Source organism: Chaetodon auriga, chromosome 19, assembly GCF_051107435.1.
Source record: "Chaetodon auriga isolate fChaAug3 chromosome 19, fChaAug3.hap1, whole genome shotgun sequence".
Lineage (NCBI taxonomy): Eukaryota > Metazoa > Chordata > Actinopteri > Chaetodontiformes > Chaetodontidae > Chaetodon > Chaetodon auriga.
Window position 1 is genome coordinate 18032630 of NC_135092.1, and position 16640 is coordinate 18049269.

Here is a 16640-nt window from a genome sequence, read left to right on the forward strand (position 1 = left end):
CTCCCCAATCAATCGCTCTTATGTGCTCTCCAGGGTCTACCCATAATCCCACTCAACACCAGGTCCAGGCAATGATGAGGTCATTCATTCATTCATTCATTCATTCATGCAGCCTCCCTCCTCTCCTCTTCTGCATCTCACCTCTGGTCTCTCCTCTTTTTACCTCTTGAGGATGCACCTCTCTGCCTGACTGAATCTCATCTTATTTGACACTTCATGCTCAGGAACGCTGCCACATTTATTGGAGGGAAATGAGTGATGACGTGACACATCAGATATCCGCTCGTGTGTTTTGTTTTTGGCTTCACTCCCTCGTTGCTTGGGGTCCCACAGATCCAAATACTGCATGTCTAAAAAGAATAATAATTGCAAACTCAACCTTTTCTTTCCTTGTGGCCTTATTAAAACTCAGTGCTGTAGGTAGATAAGCATTGGAGTCATGACCCTTTCATTCAGAAAAGAAATGATCATTAAGCATTGTTGACACTAGAGCTAAACCAGGCAGTCATCTTATTATGTATATACTGGTAGGATGCCTGAAGAAAGCATTACATGAGCTGTGAATGAACACAAATTCCTTTTGTGGGCCTAAAAGTAACTCAGAGACAAAGAAACGTGCAGTATGTGATCCCACACCGTGGCGTTACTTATGTCTGGGGACAGTCAGACTCCGGAGACGTCTCCACGGGCAGAAATGGAAATAGACTCATTTGTGATGTGGGAGGGGCAGTGCTGTGTAATGACTACAGTCAACATCGATCACACATGCAGAGCTTATCAGCATCTGCTGTATTTCAGCCGTGACTGAGGGTTGGTCTTTCCCAGACGGACGTAATGTGTCATTCTCGCAGCTCTCGTGACGCAGCATCAACATACCATCACGTTTTTTAGCAAACTTGCATATTTAAACATCCAGCAGTTACAGAGCGACATTAACATTCATCTGGAGTCGTGTTTATGTCCACCTGATGAATGAAAGTTCAATATTCATCCTCTTTCAGCCCTGTTTTTGATCTCTACCAATGCTGGAGGGAAATCTCTTTCTCTTTAGCTGCTGAATGCTCCACTGGGTTCACCAGCGAGTCTCTAACTGTGTCTGGGTTTCTATTCAAATGTATCACAAATTTTAACCAAATTTTGAGAAATTCAGCAAAAGAAAATGCAAATGAACGCTTGTTTCATCCACTAAGGCACCAATTCTCCAGTCACCATTAAACCATTCCAAGATGACATAATTTAAAAAAAAGCACCAGTCGAACCTTAAATGGTAAAAAAAAAAAAAAAAAAAGTGTAGAAAACATGATAGAAATATGACATTTCATGTATTAATGTGAAGGAGGATACACCAGATGCAGAGTGATGAAGAGATGCTTTATTCTGCAGAAACTGCTGATCAGTCATGTGAGTTGAATGCTTGCTTAGAAAAAGGAGTTTCCATCCCTCATGAAGTGCATTAAGTCTTTTACAAAACACTTGAAACCATGAACTTTTTCTAGTGCGATTCTTTAAAATGTGCATACAAGGAAAGAAAATACAGAACATGTGACGGGGAGGACGCGTAAAAAAAAAAAAAGAGAAATATGGCCAAAACATGTGAAAACAGACTTAAGTTTCAATATCACACACACACAAAAACACACACAACAGCAGGTGAAACGTGAGCTTAGGCAAACCTGATACCTCTACAATATTTCAGACACTGCCTGTCTCCAGCTCAGTCTGCACACACACACACACACACACACACACACACAGACACACACACACACACAGACACACACACACAAACATGAAAGAGTGCAGGAATGCTCGGCTCAGGCTACACGGCACTCAGCTGCTCATCAATTTTTAATCAGTAGAAACCCCCCTCTGTGGCACACACCACACCACAGGAAAACACCTAAAGCTACCAGTACATGGCATTTGCTCCCTCTTTCTCTGAATGGGACTACCTTTAAAAATAGCTCGTGTTGAAATGCAGCTGAAATCCGCCACAGCCTGAAGAAAAAGAGCCTTTTTTTTTAAAAAAAGAGACCGCTGAAAATAACGCCTTTGTTTTCACATGTTAGGATCCTGTTACACATAACCTAAGATACCTGAACACACCTCTAATTAGAGCCCCGAGGCCAACCGCTAACACACACACGCGGAAACATTCATACATGTTGCATAAACGTCATCACACACCCTCCCGGTGTCACACTTTGACACGCACTGCTCACATGGCCTTTGCTCGAGGGCTTCTGGTTTTTAACGGCCGCTTGTGAAGCCAGTCTGTAACAAGGGAAGTCAAAAGCGGAAGACTTCCTGTTCAGAGATCAGTCTGTTAATGTGGCTTAGGAGTCACCTTCCTGAATGCATAACAATGAGGGAAATAAGAAGTATAATGTGAGCGTTTTCTGCTCCAGGTGATGAATATAATCCACAACGGGAAACACAAGAATCCACGAAAATACAAGAGGCGTTTGTGTTAAGATCTGCGTCTTTCCTGGGGTCCTACTCATAAAGTTTCCCAGCGCAAAGTGATGAAATTCAGGAAGGATCGCGGTAAAGATAAAAGTTATTCTTAGCCCTTAAGAGAGCTCCTAAGGTGAAACACTGGTAAGAGTAGGGAAGATGACTTTTAAGAGGCTCAAGAGGAGAAAGGAGGAAAGACAAAGCGACAGAAGAAATATTCTCCAAATGCAGAATGACACTGAGGTAATGACACGCTTCAGATTAGATCGTGCGGGGATAATGTTTGTGGTCGATCTCATTAGAGACCAACAATCAGAACAACTATGAGCATGTGCACCGGCTACTGTGCAAGTAGGCCTGCGTTTCGGTCATTTTGTAGGCTGAACCTCACTCCATCCTCACATGTGAACGACTGAGCCTTCCCAGGATGCCCCTTTCATACCCAATCATGATACTATCACCTGTTACCAGTGAACCTGTTTACCTGTGGATTGATCCAAACAGGTGTTTTTGGAACATTCCACATCTTTCCCAGTCTTTAGCTGCTCCTGTCCCAACTTGTTTGAAACGTGTTGCTGCCATCAAATTCAGAATAAGCAGATATTTACAAAAATCAGCGAAGCTGATGAAGTACAACATTAAAATATTGTCTTTGTACTGTTTAAATTGAGTATATGTTAGAAAATATGTGTTTTATTAATGTCGGGGTTGTGATAGAGACTGAATTCTATGATTAGCTCCATCACTTTCACTCTTCATAATATGTCCATTATCACTAAGAATGCTTTTTTTTTCTCCTTTTAAAAAGATGCATCACACCCAGAAGCCAGGTCAGCCACACCTCCACACTCAGGTAAGCTACAGACAGACTCCCTGCTAGAAATGTTGAGGCTGTTAGCAGCTCTCTCCAAGTGTTCCCAGAATGATTGTGAACACAGCCCCAGATGTCGCCATTCATCTCCACTCTTCTAAGACAAACTGTTTGATAATCTCATGAATATGGCTGCGCCTGACGGATTTTTATCATTTTTGATTAATCGTTTGATCTTTAAAGTGTCAGCAAATAGTGATAAATTGCCACCACAGTTTCCCAGATCGCAAAGTGACGTCTCAAAACAGCCTTTTTTATTCAACTACACTCCAAAATTCAAAGATATGAGATATGAGCTGTCAAATAAAGACTAAAAAAAGAAAACAATATATCCACATTTGAGGAAGTGGTTGCTTTTGGCATTTTATTTTTGAACTATCAATGTTCTTTTAATGCACTAATTGACTAGATGTTTCAGTTGTAACTGCAAATGATGATTATTCTGAACTCGTCTAAAAATGTCGGAAAGTAGTGAACAGCTGCCCATCACAATTCCCGACAGGACAAGATAAAGTTGTAAAATACTTGGACAATATGAAAGTAGACTGTGGAAATATCACACTGAAGCATTGTGTTAATAATAATAATTAAAGATAGTAAAAGCTCTTCTAAAATGTAAAGGTAAGCTGTGGACTTTTTGACCACACGTAGCGCTATAGAGCAAAGTTTTTAGAAATTTTATTCACATGCAGCTATTCCACTGATCATCAGCTGATGGCAGTAACGTGCCAAGAAACACAGCGATGTGCCAGCAATGCAAACAAGGATGCCGTGGGAAGTGGTGAATGTAAACACAACTTTGTTTAGTCAAAAAAAAAAAAAAAAACCCACAGGGCACCTTTAACGCTGCCGCAGGTGACGCTTGAAAGTGTATTTTAACAGAAAAACAGAAAAACTTCAGCAGTATTCATGACAAAATGATTATTCTCTAGGCTGGATGCTGCCTTTTATTTTCATGAGCTCCGCATTTGCTAATGGTTTAACTCAACCCAAACTACAGAACTGTATGCGTCGCTATATTTTGCATTATGTCATTAAGCTGCTGAGTGCTGTTAAAACAACCTAAAGGGTTCACACACCCGCAAAAGCAACTTTCCATTATGCTGAATAGCCACTGAGCCTTGTCATTTGGATCTATTGAGGGCTGCAGCATTATAGTTAGGCAGTGAAATATAAACTATAACCCTCAATCTTCCACTCTTGTACATGCAAATGTGTGTGTGTGTGTGTGTGTGTGTGTGTGTGTGTGTGTGTGTGGGACCCAGCAGTGATGGACTATCCCAGGCTTTGCATTCCCCAGACGAACACAACTTCAAAGTTCGGATATATATGTAGGTGTAAGCATTACAGTGCGTGGGTTCACTCTGTGTGTCCATGCCAGTGAGGGCTGTGGTGCACAGGTACACAAAATGCGAGTGTGTGTGTGCGCACAAGCGCTCGCACTCAGCAGTTGAAGCTGCACGATGTGGATCAGGAGCTCTCGACTCAATAGTGTGCTAATCCCTCGGAGCTACGCCTCCTTCTCTCTGGACAGCTGCCACTCCTGCCCTTTAGTCTCACCAAGTAAGCTATGTCTGACCACGGCACCTTTCCCACGCGTAGGATAAACAAGGCCTCTGTTACTGTCTGTCTGTGTGTGCGTGTGTGTGTGTGTGTGTGTGTGTGTGTGTGTGTGTGTGTGTGCGTGCGTGCGCAGACTACATGTGCAGTTACTGACACTGAATCATTGGAACCAATAGGAGTCATGTCTATAAATGGAGATGGATGAACATTAATAAAAGCACATATAATACAATGTGATGAAAAGTGTATGAAACTACTACAAGCATCGACACAGTCAGGTTTTTTTTTTATCTGTCACACACATCCACAACATGCAAATCACCTGGCCTGCCATAATGCCATAATGCTTGGCTTTGTCTCTGGGTAATATGTAACTCAGAGGAGGAAGCAGAAATGATAGATGGCGTCATTTGATTATGGCACGATTCAACGGTTGTCTTGCAGCTGCACCACGCAGTGGAACAGTACACGCAGCTAAATGGTGAGTTCAGGAAGACATTAAAGCTTGGACTGTGGAGTTTTTGGCACCTAAGTACATTTACTCAGGACGACTTTTAAGGTACTTTTGTGCTGCTTAATACTTCTACACCACCGCATTTAACTGGTGTTTTACTCCACTACATTTATATGACTGCTATAGCTACATTTGACATTTTTATTTGCATACTTTACATATAATAAGCTTATAAAATACACTGAGAGTATGCGCGAGTTGTTCCACCAATGAGTGATTTCCCCTTTAAAACATTCAGATGGTTTAATTTAAATAACAGTTTGAAGCCCAAAGAGGTAAAATCATCCACTTTCTTCACAAAAGAAGGCAGAGAAAAGGAAAAAAGTGGCAAATTTTTGTAGCAGAGCTTTTTTTTTTCCTTCTTTCGAAGCCTCATTATTGATCTCATGACTACAGGTGTGTCATGTGACCCTCTCGACCCCTGTGCTGGGAGACACTGGACTGAACTACTTAACTGCATATAAAGTAGTTTAAACTAGCTACACCTCACCCATTTTTCTGCATGATGACTTACTTAAGCACATTCTGCTGTTAGTATTTATTCACTGTGACTTCAGTTTGAATGCAGGACTTGCAGTGGAGTAGAGCTGCGACGACCAGTAGATCAATCAATCAGCATAAAATGAATTGGCAACTGTTGATTTTCATGCAAAAATGACAAATTTCCATTGTTTACAGCTTCTCAAATGTCAGGATTTTATGATTTTCCTTTGCCATAAATAAAAGTAAACAAATATATTTGTATTTTGCATTGTTGGTTGCATAAAAAAGTACCTGAAAACACCTTGTTTTTCTCTTTTAATTGTTAGTTGCAGCCATATAATGACATATTTTTACATAACTATACTTTTACTGAAGTAAAGGGTATGAATACTTTTTCCATCACTGGTTTTTGGAGGAAATTAGCCGCTCATTCAGATATTCAGATTTCAAACTTCTGCACATAAAGTCCAGCTAGCAGTCGGCAGATTACATTTTCTCTAATTTACCAACATAAGCACATGCAAACACACAGACATACACACACATGCAGATGATTTGGATTCAGATCTTGGCCTCTTTGTTTCTAGTGCGTCCCAAATGCCAGCAGGTCACCATGTGACCTCTGCGAAATGCCACTGTGTCAGGCTGCAGCGATTGATGATGGCACTCTCATTAAACGTGATCAGGTGAATTAACCTTTTGTCTGTGACGGCGAGACGGCTCTGGACACCACTCTGCCCCGGGCCCTATGTGACTGTGTGCTTTTGTGCATTTATTTCGGACACTGACAGTGCACTTCACTGCTATAGACTAAAGTATAGATCAAGAGGTGCTTCATCGCTTCTGGGCAACAGCAACAGTTGACGTTGTTGCAGAACACAAAGACAGCGTGAGCTTGTTGTGTGAATCCTCAGCTGAAGCTACTTGAGTCCACCTGATCTCCACATAAATGTTGCTGCCTCTTAATGCGCTTACTCCTCCTAGTGGAAACGTATGAATGACCAAGGCACTGTGCCAGGAGTGTCCTTTCTACACTGTTTCAACTGCTAACAGCTCACACCTCGAAGTTGTGAGTTGTGCTGCATCAGAAGCTTCTTATGTATGCGTTGTGGGTAATGATAAAGATCCAGAGTCTGAATGCTTTTTCTGAAGTTGCATTTTTACAACTGCTGGCCTTCAATCACTGTTTTTACAGGGAGAGTCTGCCCTCTTGTGGTTCTAACTTTTAACACAATTAGATCAGAAAGAACTCAAAATAGTCTGTTTTATACCACTTGTGAATGTCCATGAACAATAAATAATAGAATTTCATCATGTAAAGGTAACATTCACTCTCTGCGGCATGAGTTACGTTTTCTTTAGGATAAAAAAAAAAATCAGCATTTTCTGGTAGATTGGAGTCTTCTGATGATCTATCAGTTAAAACTCCACCTTTCACCACTGCCTGTATATTTATCTAATGCCTCAGGGCAAATGTTGCGTCAGGGTGTAAAAACACCAAGAAAAATCAGATTTATGTAGAAAACTAGTAACACGCACATTAGAAATAATGTACTGGAGGCATACAAACGAGCACTTGTTTCTTAATGGAGTCCAGTAAGCTGTCAGATGTATTTGTCTTCATTTACAGGCGGACACCTTCATACAAACCGAGATGAGAACCACATTTACCACCTTTGTTGATTACTTGTATGTTTTTGGCCACATGTGATTCACTCCTGTTCCACCCTATGCAAACAGAACTGCCACTGAAACCTGACTGTGGGTTCCTCGGTGTCACCAAACCACTCGATCAGGTTCCTTTAGGCCGTAAAACATCCTTGTGCATTATCACCTGTGAGTATCTTTAACTACAAAAACATGATTGTCATTTTCCATCATAATACTCCACATCACTGGGAACTATATTGTGTTAATCAAGCACCCAAAATAAACAATGTCACCTTGACCATCAGTTATGCTTCCTCAGAGATTCATGCACAACTATTTGATGGATTGACATGATACATTATATAGACATTCATGGTCCTCAGAGGATGAATCCTACTGACTTCTTGCAATCCACTGACTTTACCTCCAGCGCCACCATGAGGTGGACTTTGTGTTTATGAGTGAACTGTCTGACTGCTCATGCAGCGTCCCCAGAGGATGACACTGTCCATCCTTTAACTTAACATCGAGCGCCATCGTCAGGTCAAATTGTAATTCTTCCAAAACTTTTGTTTATGATCAAATACCTGCAGAACTTATCACATTCCCATCAGCCTCGGCTGCACTTTGCTTTTAGTGCTAATTAGAAAATGTTAGCATGCTAATATGCTTAAACGAAGATTGTGAGCGTACTCACTGCTTAACATTGACACTGTCATTATGAGCATGCATGTTTCTCAATAAGTTATCTTGATTTAAATGCGTGAAATAGTCACATTTAACTTTTCTGGCTGTATGACGCATGTGGCTGCGTTCTCACCTCAAAAAACATGCTAAAACATGCATCACACCCACTTCACTTCCTGATTCATCAAAAAAATGAGATATTACAATTTGTACATATTGAATTATCTATAAATGGGTGGGTGTGAGGGACTTTCTGGCGCCTCTGGGAAACAAAGTGCAGTAGATGATAATGTGAGGCCTGTTGCTCCTGCTGTTATTTGTGGATGCACACACTTTGATGCACCTGTGTCTTCTGCATCACATTTTTACTGAAAAGAGAGAGCAGGAAAGTAAATGCAGATGTTCTTATTCACAGAATGGCTACATGCAGTATACTCCATATGCTATTCCATCTGTAGGAGGCGGACAGTGAGGGAAAATGTTCAACAACTTCATTTGACTCACATCTTTACAACCTGAAAATACACCCTTCCTAGATGTTTCTGCACATACTTTCAAACTGCACTTCCATCTCCTTCATTCTTTCACCCTTTCTTTCTGTTGCTCGCTCTCTAACCGAGAAGAGGTTTTGGCTGGCCTCCCTTGAAACCGCAGGGTAAAAATGTACAACAGTAACCCTTCACAGGCTCCATTTCCTCCTCTGTCTCTCCTGGATCGCTCTTGAAGGGTTACGACGGGGGCAGTGGGCTGGCGTGAAGCGACTCACAGTGTACACACACACTGTGCCCATACTGTGCAGACCTCCTTTGATCTTTCATACTTCCATACTCTCCTCCATCCTCTGGCACCTCAATGAATACTCACTTTCACTTTTCGTCATCCTTTACAGGCACCGTGGTAAAAAAGGAAGTATATGCAGCGTTGAGAGAAACAAAAACGCTTGAGTCTTGTATGCAAGTGGCTTGTGGTTGTGCTGGAGCTGGCCGCATCTAAACCGATACTCTGCTTTAAGTACAACTCGCTCTTCGCTGGGCTTACTCAGCCAACTATAATGGGAAATGTTTTTCCAGCCTCAAAGCTTTCCCGGAGCAGTGCACAGTGCATTTTAATGTGTAGGTATGTGTCTTAAATCCCTAAATGGAAGCAGATGTTCCAGTCGAAGAGTTAAAGTTTACATTGAGCTGTAATCAAGCGAGGGATTTTCCGTTTTTTTTTTTTTTTTCGGTGCTTTTTTTCTTCTAGTAATTTGAATCTATTTTTCTGTCTAAATGAGCCTGGTGCGCTGCATTGTGCGCATGGCTGAACTGTGCCGAGTTGTGCTGAGCTATGCAGCCACATATGGGAGTGATTACAGTCCAGTGTTTATCAGACCTCACTGAGGGACTGACTGTATGGCTGAGCAGAGCAGAACCAACCTTGCACACTATTTCAGTCTCCCAGCTACAACCTACGGGAAGCAGACGAGGGATACGTTACTGCACCAACACTACGTGCAATCAGAAACTCCTGGAAGCAACATTTGTTTAGAGCTGAAACAAACAGTCGATTAATCAGCATCATTAGTTTGATAATCGATTAATTGTGTTCCCTCTTTAGACCTCAAAGTTGGCTCACAGGCCTTGGGGAGTACTACTGCGAATGTGAAACCCGTTGTATAAAGCCTTTTGTGGCTGCAGTGGGAGTTGTGCAAAGTTGCCTCAAATGATGTCACTTAAGTCAGCAACAGCTGGGGCTGAAAACTACAAAAAATCAGCGGCTGTGGTGTTAGAAAACTTCTCAGACCTCTGTATTAAGCCTCTTATCTCTGTTTAAGGCGGCACGAGGCTACATTAGCAGCTACTAGCATAACACACCCTAATCTCTTGCTGCAATCCACTGCAAGCGGGAATCTGATAGTTCTGAGTCGGTATTCCCAGCTTCCAAACGCATCCCAGTGCATCTGCCTGGGAAAACATGCAGCAAACCGATGTTTGTATGGCAAGTCTCTGAAATGCACCAGAATATTAGACACACTTTAAAGGAGATTTGAGGAGTAGGCTCGTACTGCGTGCTTTTTTCAAGACTTCTGTCGAGCACAAATCAACTGAATGGAAATGGCAGTTGTTCCCACGTGTCTCATGAAGAAAAAGTCATTCTGCTTACTGTTTACTGTGTGTGCCGTCATGTTGCTGTGATGTCAGGTTTGTTTATGTCCCCAAGCTCGGGCTACATGGATCATTCCCGAGTTTCTAATTTGGAAAAATGCAACTGAATGACTGTTCTGTTGCATTGTGGGTAACGTATTGAGCTCATGTTTTCATCAGAAAGAAGAATGTGTGGAACCAAACAGATATCTATCTCTGGCTCTGCTACATCGATTTTTCTGCTTTTACTGTCTGACATTCCCACGTTTAAACGTTGGTGTGTGTGAGATCTGCGTCTAATGTGTGTGTGTGTGAGAGCTTCATAACGTATGCAAAGCAGAGGAGTGCCTTCAGTCAGCAAAAATGTCAGTTCGCCCATCAATTCAGCTCCCTGCTGGGTGCTTTATGACAGACTGTAATGCAGAGAGCGACCCCAGCAGCCCAGCCCATCACAGCCACTTTCACTGTCTGTCAGACCACATCAACACGATCCCGTCCATGTGCTGTCTGTGAATGCATCCCTGGATCTAAAAACATAGAAAACATGTCTGACATTCAAAACACATGTTCTTCATTCACATACCGCTTTGAAGCCTACTGTAAAAGCTCCACCAGGAAACCACAAGAGGACAAGCCCTAATACATATTTCCTTCTCTTTTTTTCTTTAAAGGCATATGTGCACAAAACTCCCCCTTTACAACGCACGCGAACGCAGCACGATGCACCTCAGCTACATCTGGCTCCAGTCTGATAAGCAGCAAGCTACGGCAAAACCCCTGGCAACAGCAGTCACAAAACACTGCGAGTTTGGCAGCGGGAGAGGTTAAATGAAGACACCCATGGCATTTCAAAGCAAATGCACCGAAATAAGCTCTGAAGCACAGGGAGAAAGGAGTTTGAGAGGGGTGAGAGAGTGAAAAGAGTGTCAGTTTCAGTGGCTGCAGCCCGTCGAGGATCTATTTTTAAAGTGGCCGCAGTTACAGGGTGAAGTTATCGCTGCTTTGTGAGAAGCTTTGTGTTCAGAGGGTGAACAGAGGCACGTGTGCACGGGGCAAGCAAGGCGGGGCTGGACTGATTAATGAACAGCACACATTTCAAAGCCAACTAATCAAGGATGTCAACCCTAATCTTCCCTCCCTACACTGTGAGCAAACTCCTCATCACAATGTGTTTGGTCTGCGTTGCAAACCTTAACTATAGTAACATGTTCTAATCACACATTGCCCTGCGTTAGCCCGATGATAGATGGCCTTCTCTTCCCTCATGGTCCAGTAATGTACTCAAACTGCTCCCTGCCAGCGCATGCCTTTCCTTAAATGAACTACAAATGTTCTGTTATGGATTGACAACCAGTGAGGTTAGTTTCCACCGCAACAGAATTTGCTGAGGTTGCCGTTGAATTCATAGAAAGCACGCTGCTGACCTTTTCTGGTTCTTGATACTGGCTTCATCAGAGAAAAACCTCCTCCAGTGGTCAGTGTCTGTGTGTTTGGTGGTTTGTAGTTTAGCGGCCTAGTAGCAGTGCCCGTTCACATAATTTCCCTTTGTCTCTCTGGCAGCGTCTCTTAGAGTTGTGCTTGTTCTGCCAGTTCATGGTCAGAGCTGAGCCAGTGATTTCTTGGCTCCTTCAAGTGTCACCATGTAGCCTAATCACATTCACACACAACTAGCCGGGGTTGACTGGAAGTGGTTCAGTGACAGGCGGAGTTGATTGTACCAAAGAGACACCATTGTTATGGAAATGAATGGAAAAACACACTAAGTGAGTTAGGATTTGTTGTTCCTGGAGGACGTCCAGGCTCTTCTCCTGTCTAGCTCAAGACTCGAGGGCAAAGAGCTTGCCCAAAGTTGTACTTTTGCACCGTCATGATAAGCTCAGATTTCTTAAAGAGAACTCCCCTCATTTAGCAGTCCTGTAAGTAAAACTGTCCGACTCATGGTGGATAGTTTTACAGTGATCAAGATCAAGGCAGCAGAAGCAGAGATATCTTTTTTTTTATCCCATATACTTATTTTCCATCCAAAACCTGGCACCTGCATTTCCCACAATGCAACCTGACTGCCAACAGTTCAGTTAGAGATTCAGGTGTGTTATGCTAGTAGCTGCTAAGGCAGCCTCGTGTTGCTAGCCTCAAGCAGACATGAGGAGCAGCTACAGAGTTCTGGTAAACTCACTTCTCTCTAAGTCCAGATTCTTTCACTTTTAAACTCCTGTGACATCATTTGAAGCAATTCACCACACAGCTTTCTGGAGTACTAAAGTCTTTATACAGCCTTTCTCACTTGGGCAGCAGTTGACCTACAAACACACTTTGATGTGTAAAATCGGAAAAACGTGGACACCCACAAAACTGATTAAATCTATACCGCAGATACACACACTGTATAGACCAGCACAGCAGAGGCAAATGACCTAACAGTTGGTTCCAGCAGTCCATTCAAGTTCTCCGCTTTCACCTGCAACTCTGCGGCTACCTGCTGTCAGTGAGAATATCTGCCAACTGGCAGTCCGCTGACTTTGTTAGATAAGGCTTAGTCACCATGAAGCAGTGTCCAAAACACAGTCAGAAATAATAATGTGGTGTGATGTGTTTATCCCAAAGATTACCGTCAGGAGATTAGCACAGATCACGACAACTTTACACCACTAACCTCTCACTAAGATTTGTGTTCAGAATCAAGTCATAGATTCTTCTTACTATTATTTTTTGGCTGGGAGCTCATCACATAGTCTAAGATGTCTCTCACACTGGTGGTGGAAAATACATTTACTCCAGTACTGTCAGCTGCACCGAGGCCCAAAGAGGTAAAATCACCCAATATTTCACATAAAAAAAGCAAAAACTGAAAAATACTACATTAATCGTCTCATGGCGCTCCCCCCCAAGCCAACCACCAGATGTATCTTGTGACCCTTTAGAGGGGGCCGACCCCTAGTTGGGAGCTACGTTCCTAAACAACCTCACTGTAAATAAAATAGTTAAAACTAGCTCCACTTCAGACAGCTGCAGCAGCCTGCAGTGCCTATGAATGGATGCATCACTACTGACAATCTAATAATCTCATATATTATATGAGTCACACGGGCCATTTTTCTGCAGAGTATTTAGACTTTGACACTTAAAGTACAGTTTCTTGACAAAATCTCTGCACTTAAATTGGATTCTGAGTGCAGGACTTTCACTTGCAATGGACTATTTTTACATTACTGCATTGGTAGATTTACTTAAGTAAAGGTTTAAGTTCTCCTTCCACCACTGCCTCACGCTGAGACTGTGTGTGTAGCCTGGAGGAGAAAAAGAGGGCAGATCAGCGTCTAGATAAAACTACCTCATGACATACTTCCACTGGCAAACATATGGAAACACTTCAGCCATTGTGTGTGTGTGTGTGTGTGTGTGTGTGTGTGTGAGCATGTTATGCATATGAAAGCAGCCTTTTAACAAACTGTGTGTCCTTATGAAGCTGTCCACATGTGTTCAGGGCTGTTTGGTCATGCATCTCTGCAGTACAATGAATTAGACATGGACTTCTCAGCGGCGGCCCTTTACTGGAGTGTCTTTCAAATCCCCTCAGTACAGTGGAGAATCTATTTCCCCATGCAGTAGCACTTCAGGCCCAGCTCTGATTGATTGTCTGTTAAACTGCTAGTGTCTGGGAGACAGTCTGCCAGGAAGCCTTACAGTGAGACTCTGCGTCCACAGCATACATAGAGGGAACGAGCTCCTTCACTGCACAGGATAAATCAAGCTAATTAGAAGGGATGTGTAATTTGAAAGTAAGTGCTTGGCACGAAGCTGGCCAAATCTCACCCCCACATGCACCCTGAATACAGCACATGCCTCTATTTGGAAAAGCGGGACCTGGCAGCCTGAGACGGAGACGTTTCCAAACACACAAGTCTCACCACCGCACACACAGAGAGACCAAACTTATCAACTGTAAGAGCAATGAAGCGAGATTCATGAGTAAATTTGCACTTCTGCACACCTCCGCAGATTGTCTGAAATAGCAGGAAATTATAGTGGAGGAGGTAGAAGGGGAGGTGATGTGACCAGAACAATAATCTACAGATGGTTTAATCGAGAGAAATGAGATCTCGTCACAACGATCAGTCAATTAATGGATTAGTCGATGGAGAGAAATGGCAAACATTTTCATGGGTTCTAGTTAGAAAATGTGAGAATTTCCTGCTTTCCCCAGTCTTCCAGGATAGTAACCTGAATATTTTGGTGTTTGGACTGTCAGACAAAACATTTGTTGATGTCACCTCACGCTCTAAAATATCAGATTGAACGTTTTTCACCCACACTAACAATAGTTGGGTTGTTTTGACAAACAAGCTAAGCCAAATCAATTTTTAGGCCAAATAGAGAAAATTATTTGCAGTTTAATCGATAATGAAAATCATCCTTTGTTGCAGCCCAGATGTAAACACCACTAAGCTTGTGCTTTCACACACTTGCCACCTCCAGCTAAGAAGTCTTGCGTACAGTGAGCGGTGATGCAAAAAGGAAGGAACTGGTGTGAGATCAGTAAAAGTGAGTGTCTTTAAGTAACAGCAGTTATTTACTGCTGCAAGCCACTGTTCACAAGCTTCTGATGGATGACTTACAGGCCACACAGGGAGCAGGGCAGGTTAGCGTGCCCGAACAGCTTGGTGCCATCCTGTTGGAGCTGCCCACAGAGGCCACATATCTGAGACACCTCTAGGAGGTTTGCCGAAAAACCAGTTGTACCACACTGAGAAGTCCTATGAGCTGCTCGTTATGTGGTCTATCTGTCACCACCCCCTGCCTTCATGTGTCTGCTGCCTCGGGATGTGTGTGAACTCACAGGTGTCCAGCTGCGCCTCGGTGGCATGAGACTACAGCAGGTGATTTGATGCCTCAAATCATCTCCTGTGGTCTTTTTTCCAAGGTGGGATTAAAACCCTGCACATTCCCAGCCCTGAATGGCGCGTGATTAGACGACACTGGGGCACTGTGGTTGCTCGACTGCCCAATCAACACTTGATTTTGGCTGTAAAATGACGACTGACGGCGTCCTGCCACTAAGCAGCTTTGTCAACGCTGCAGAGTCAGGTGCAGAATAAATGAATCCGTGCGTAACGCGTCCCCCACAGTCCGACTGGACATGTGAACGCACGGTGCTTGGATCAAACGTGAGATGAACAAAAGACACCAGGCTGTGGTTTTAGCCGGAAAGGTGAAAATCAGATGCGGTGACATGACTACACTCTTCCCGGGATACATAATATGTTTTAGGGCATCTCTCCGCTCCTTATCAATGCGCGCACACGAATACACAAACAGCAGATCCTGGCTACATCACCAAGGTGAAAGGCACGCATTAGAAACTCATTGTGTGGCCTTATGTAAAGTGGCACTTCTGTGGAGGAGACTGCAGTTTCTGTGGGATAGTCTAGCCGTTTGGTCCAAGACAGTAAAAGAGGACCTACCTGGTAATCTCGAAGCTGCAACCTTTCCGAAGGAGCAGGGCTCTCTTCCGCATGATGCCTTTGTCTCTGCCGAGGTACACATTTTTATCTGAATTCATGGGTGCTGGGCGAAACGGCAGCGCTTTCTTTCCAAAGGGAAAAAAAAGTAAAAAAACAAAAAAATAAATAAAAAAAATCGGGTGGTGAACTACGAGAGAGAAAGAGAAACAGGCTTTCCGAAAAAAGAAGAGGAGGAAAAAAATCCTCTGACGCTCGGTCCACCTCAGCGGAGCGAGCAAAGTGATCTTGCAGACTTTTCCCCCCAGCGGGCTACACAAAAGACGGTGTGTTGGGGCTCTCAGAGGTGCATGGTGTCGGGGTCGGTGGAACCTCCATGCGGGCTTAGCGGGGCTGCTGCAGCTGGTGACCGGAGCGGACTGTGTGTGCTGAGGAGTCTCCGCGGCTCCAGAGATCCTGTGATCCTGAACTGAGGAGCCCACAGCGCTCCTTCGGCTTCAGCCCGGCACTGAGTGGCTGCACGGCAATGGCTTCATGAAACTGATGGAGAGAGAGAGAGAGAGAGAGAGAGAGAGAGAGAGAGAGAGGTGTGGTTGGTAGTGATCTACAGTGTGTGTTGAGGGTTTCTGCTTGTGAAAGGAAGAGAGTGACAGAGTGAGTGTGCATGAATGTCTGTGTTCCAGCCTGCATTGTACTACAGTGCTGTCAAAGTCAGAATTAAAGAGAACAATATCCATCACTTAATATGTAAAACAAGGATTTCAGTTCAATTGAATTTTATTTTATAGCGCCAAATCACAACAGAAGTTGTCTCAGGACCCCACTCTTTATCT

General features: G+C 43.3%; 1 protein-coding gene across 4 annotated transcripts in view; it reads right to left on the bottom strand.

The window, feature by feature from the left end:
• garnl3 (GTPase activating Rap/RanGAP domain like 3) overlaps nucleotides 1-16352 on the bottom strand; it is a 63841-nt gene extending 47489 nt beyond the window's left edge. For 3 of the 4 annotated variants that reach the window (XM_076757501.1, XM_076757496.1, XM_076757499.1), the window contains exon 1: nucleotides 15811-16317. In XM_076757501.1, the coding sequence (XP_076613616.1) occupies nucleotides 15811-15908 (98 nt within the window). In that variant the 5' untranslated portion in view covers nucleotides 15909-16317. Of the gene's footprint in view, nucleotides 1-15810 lie in introns of all 4 variants that reach the window. The other variant, XM_076757497.1, reaches the window with a different exon arrangement.
• Between the last annotated feature and the right edge of the window lie 288 nt (nucleotides 16353-16640).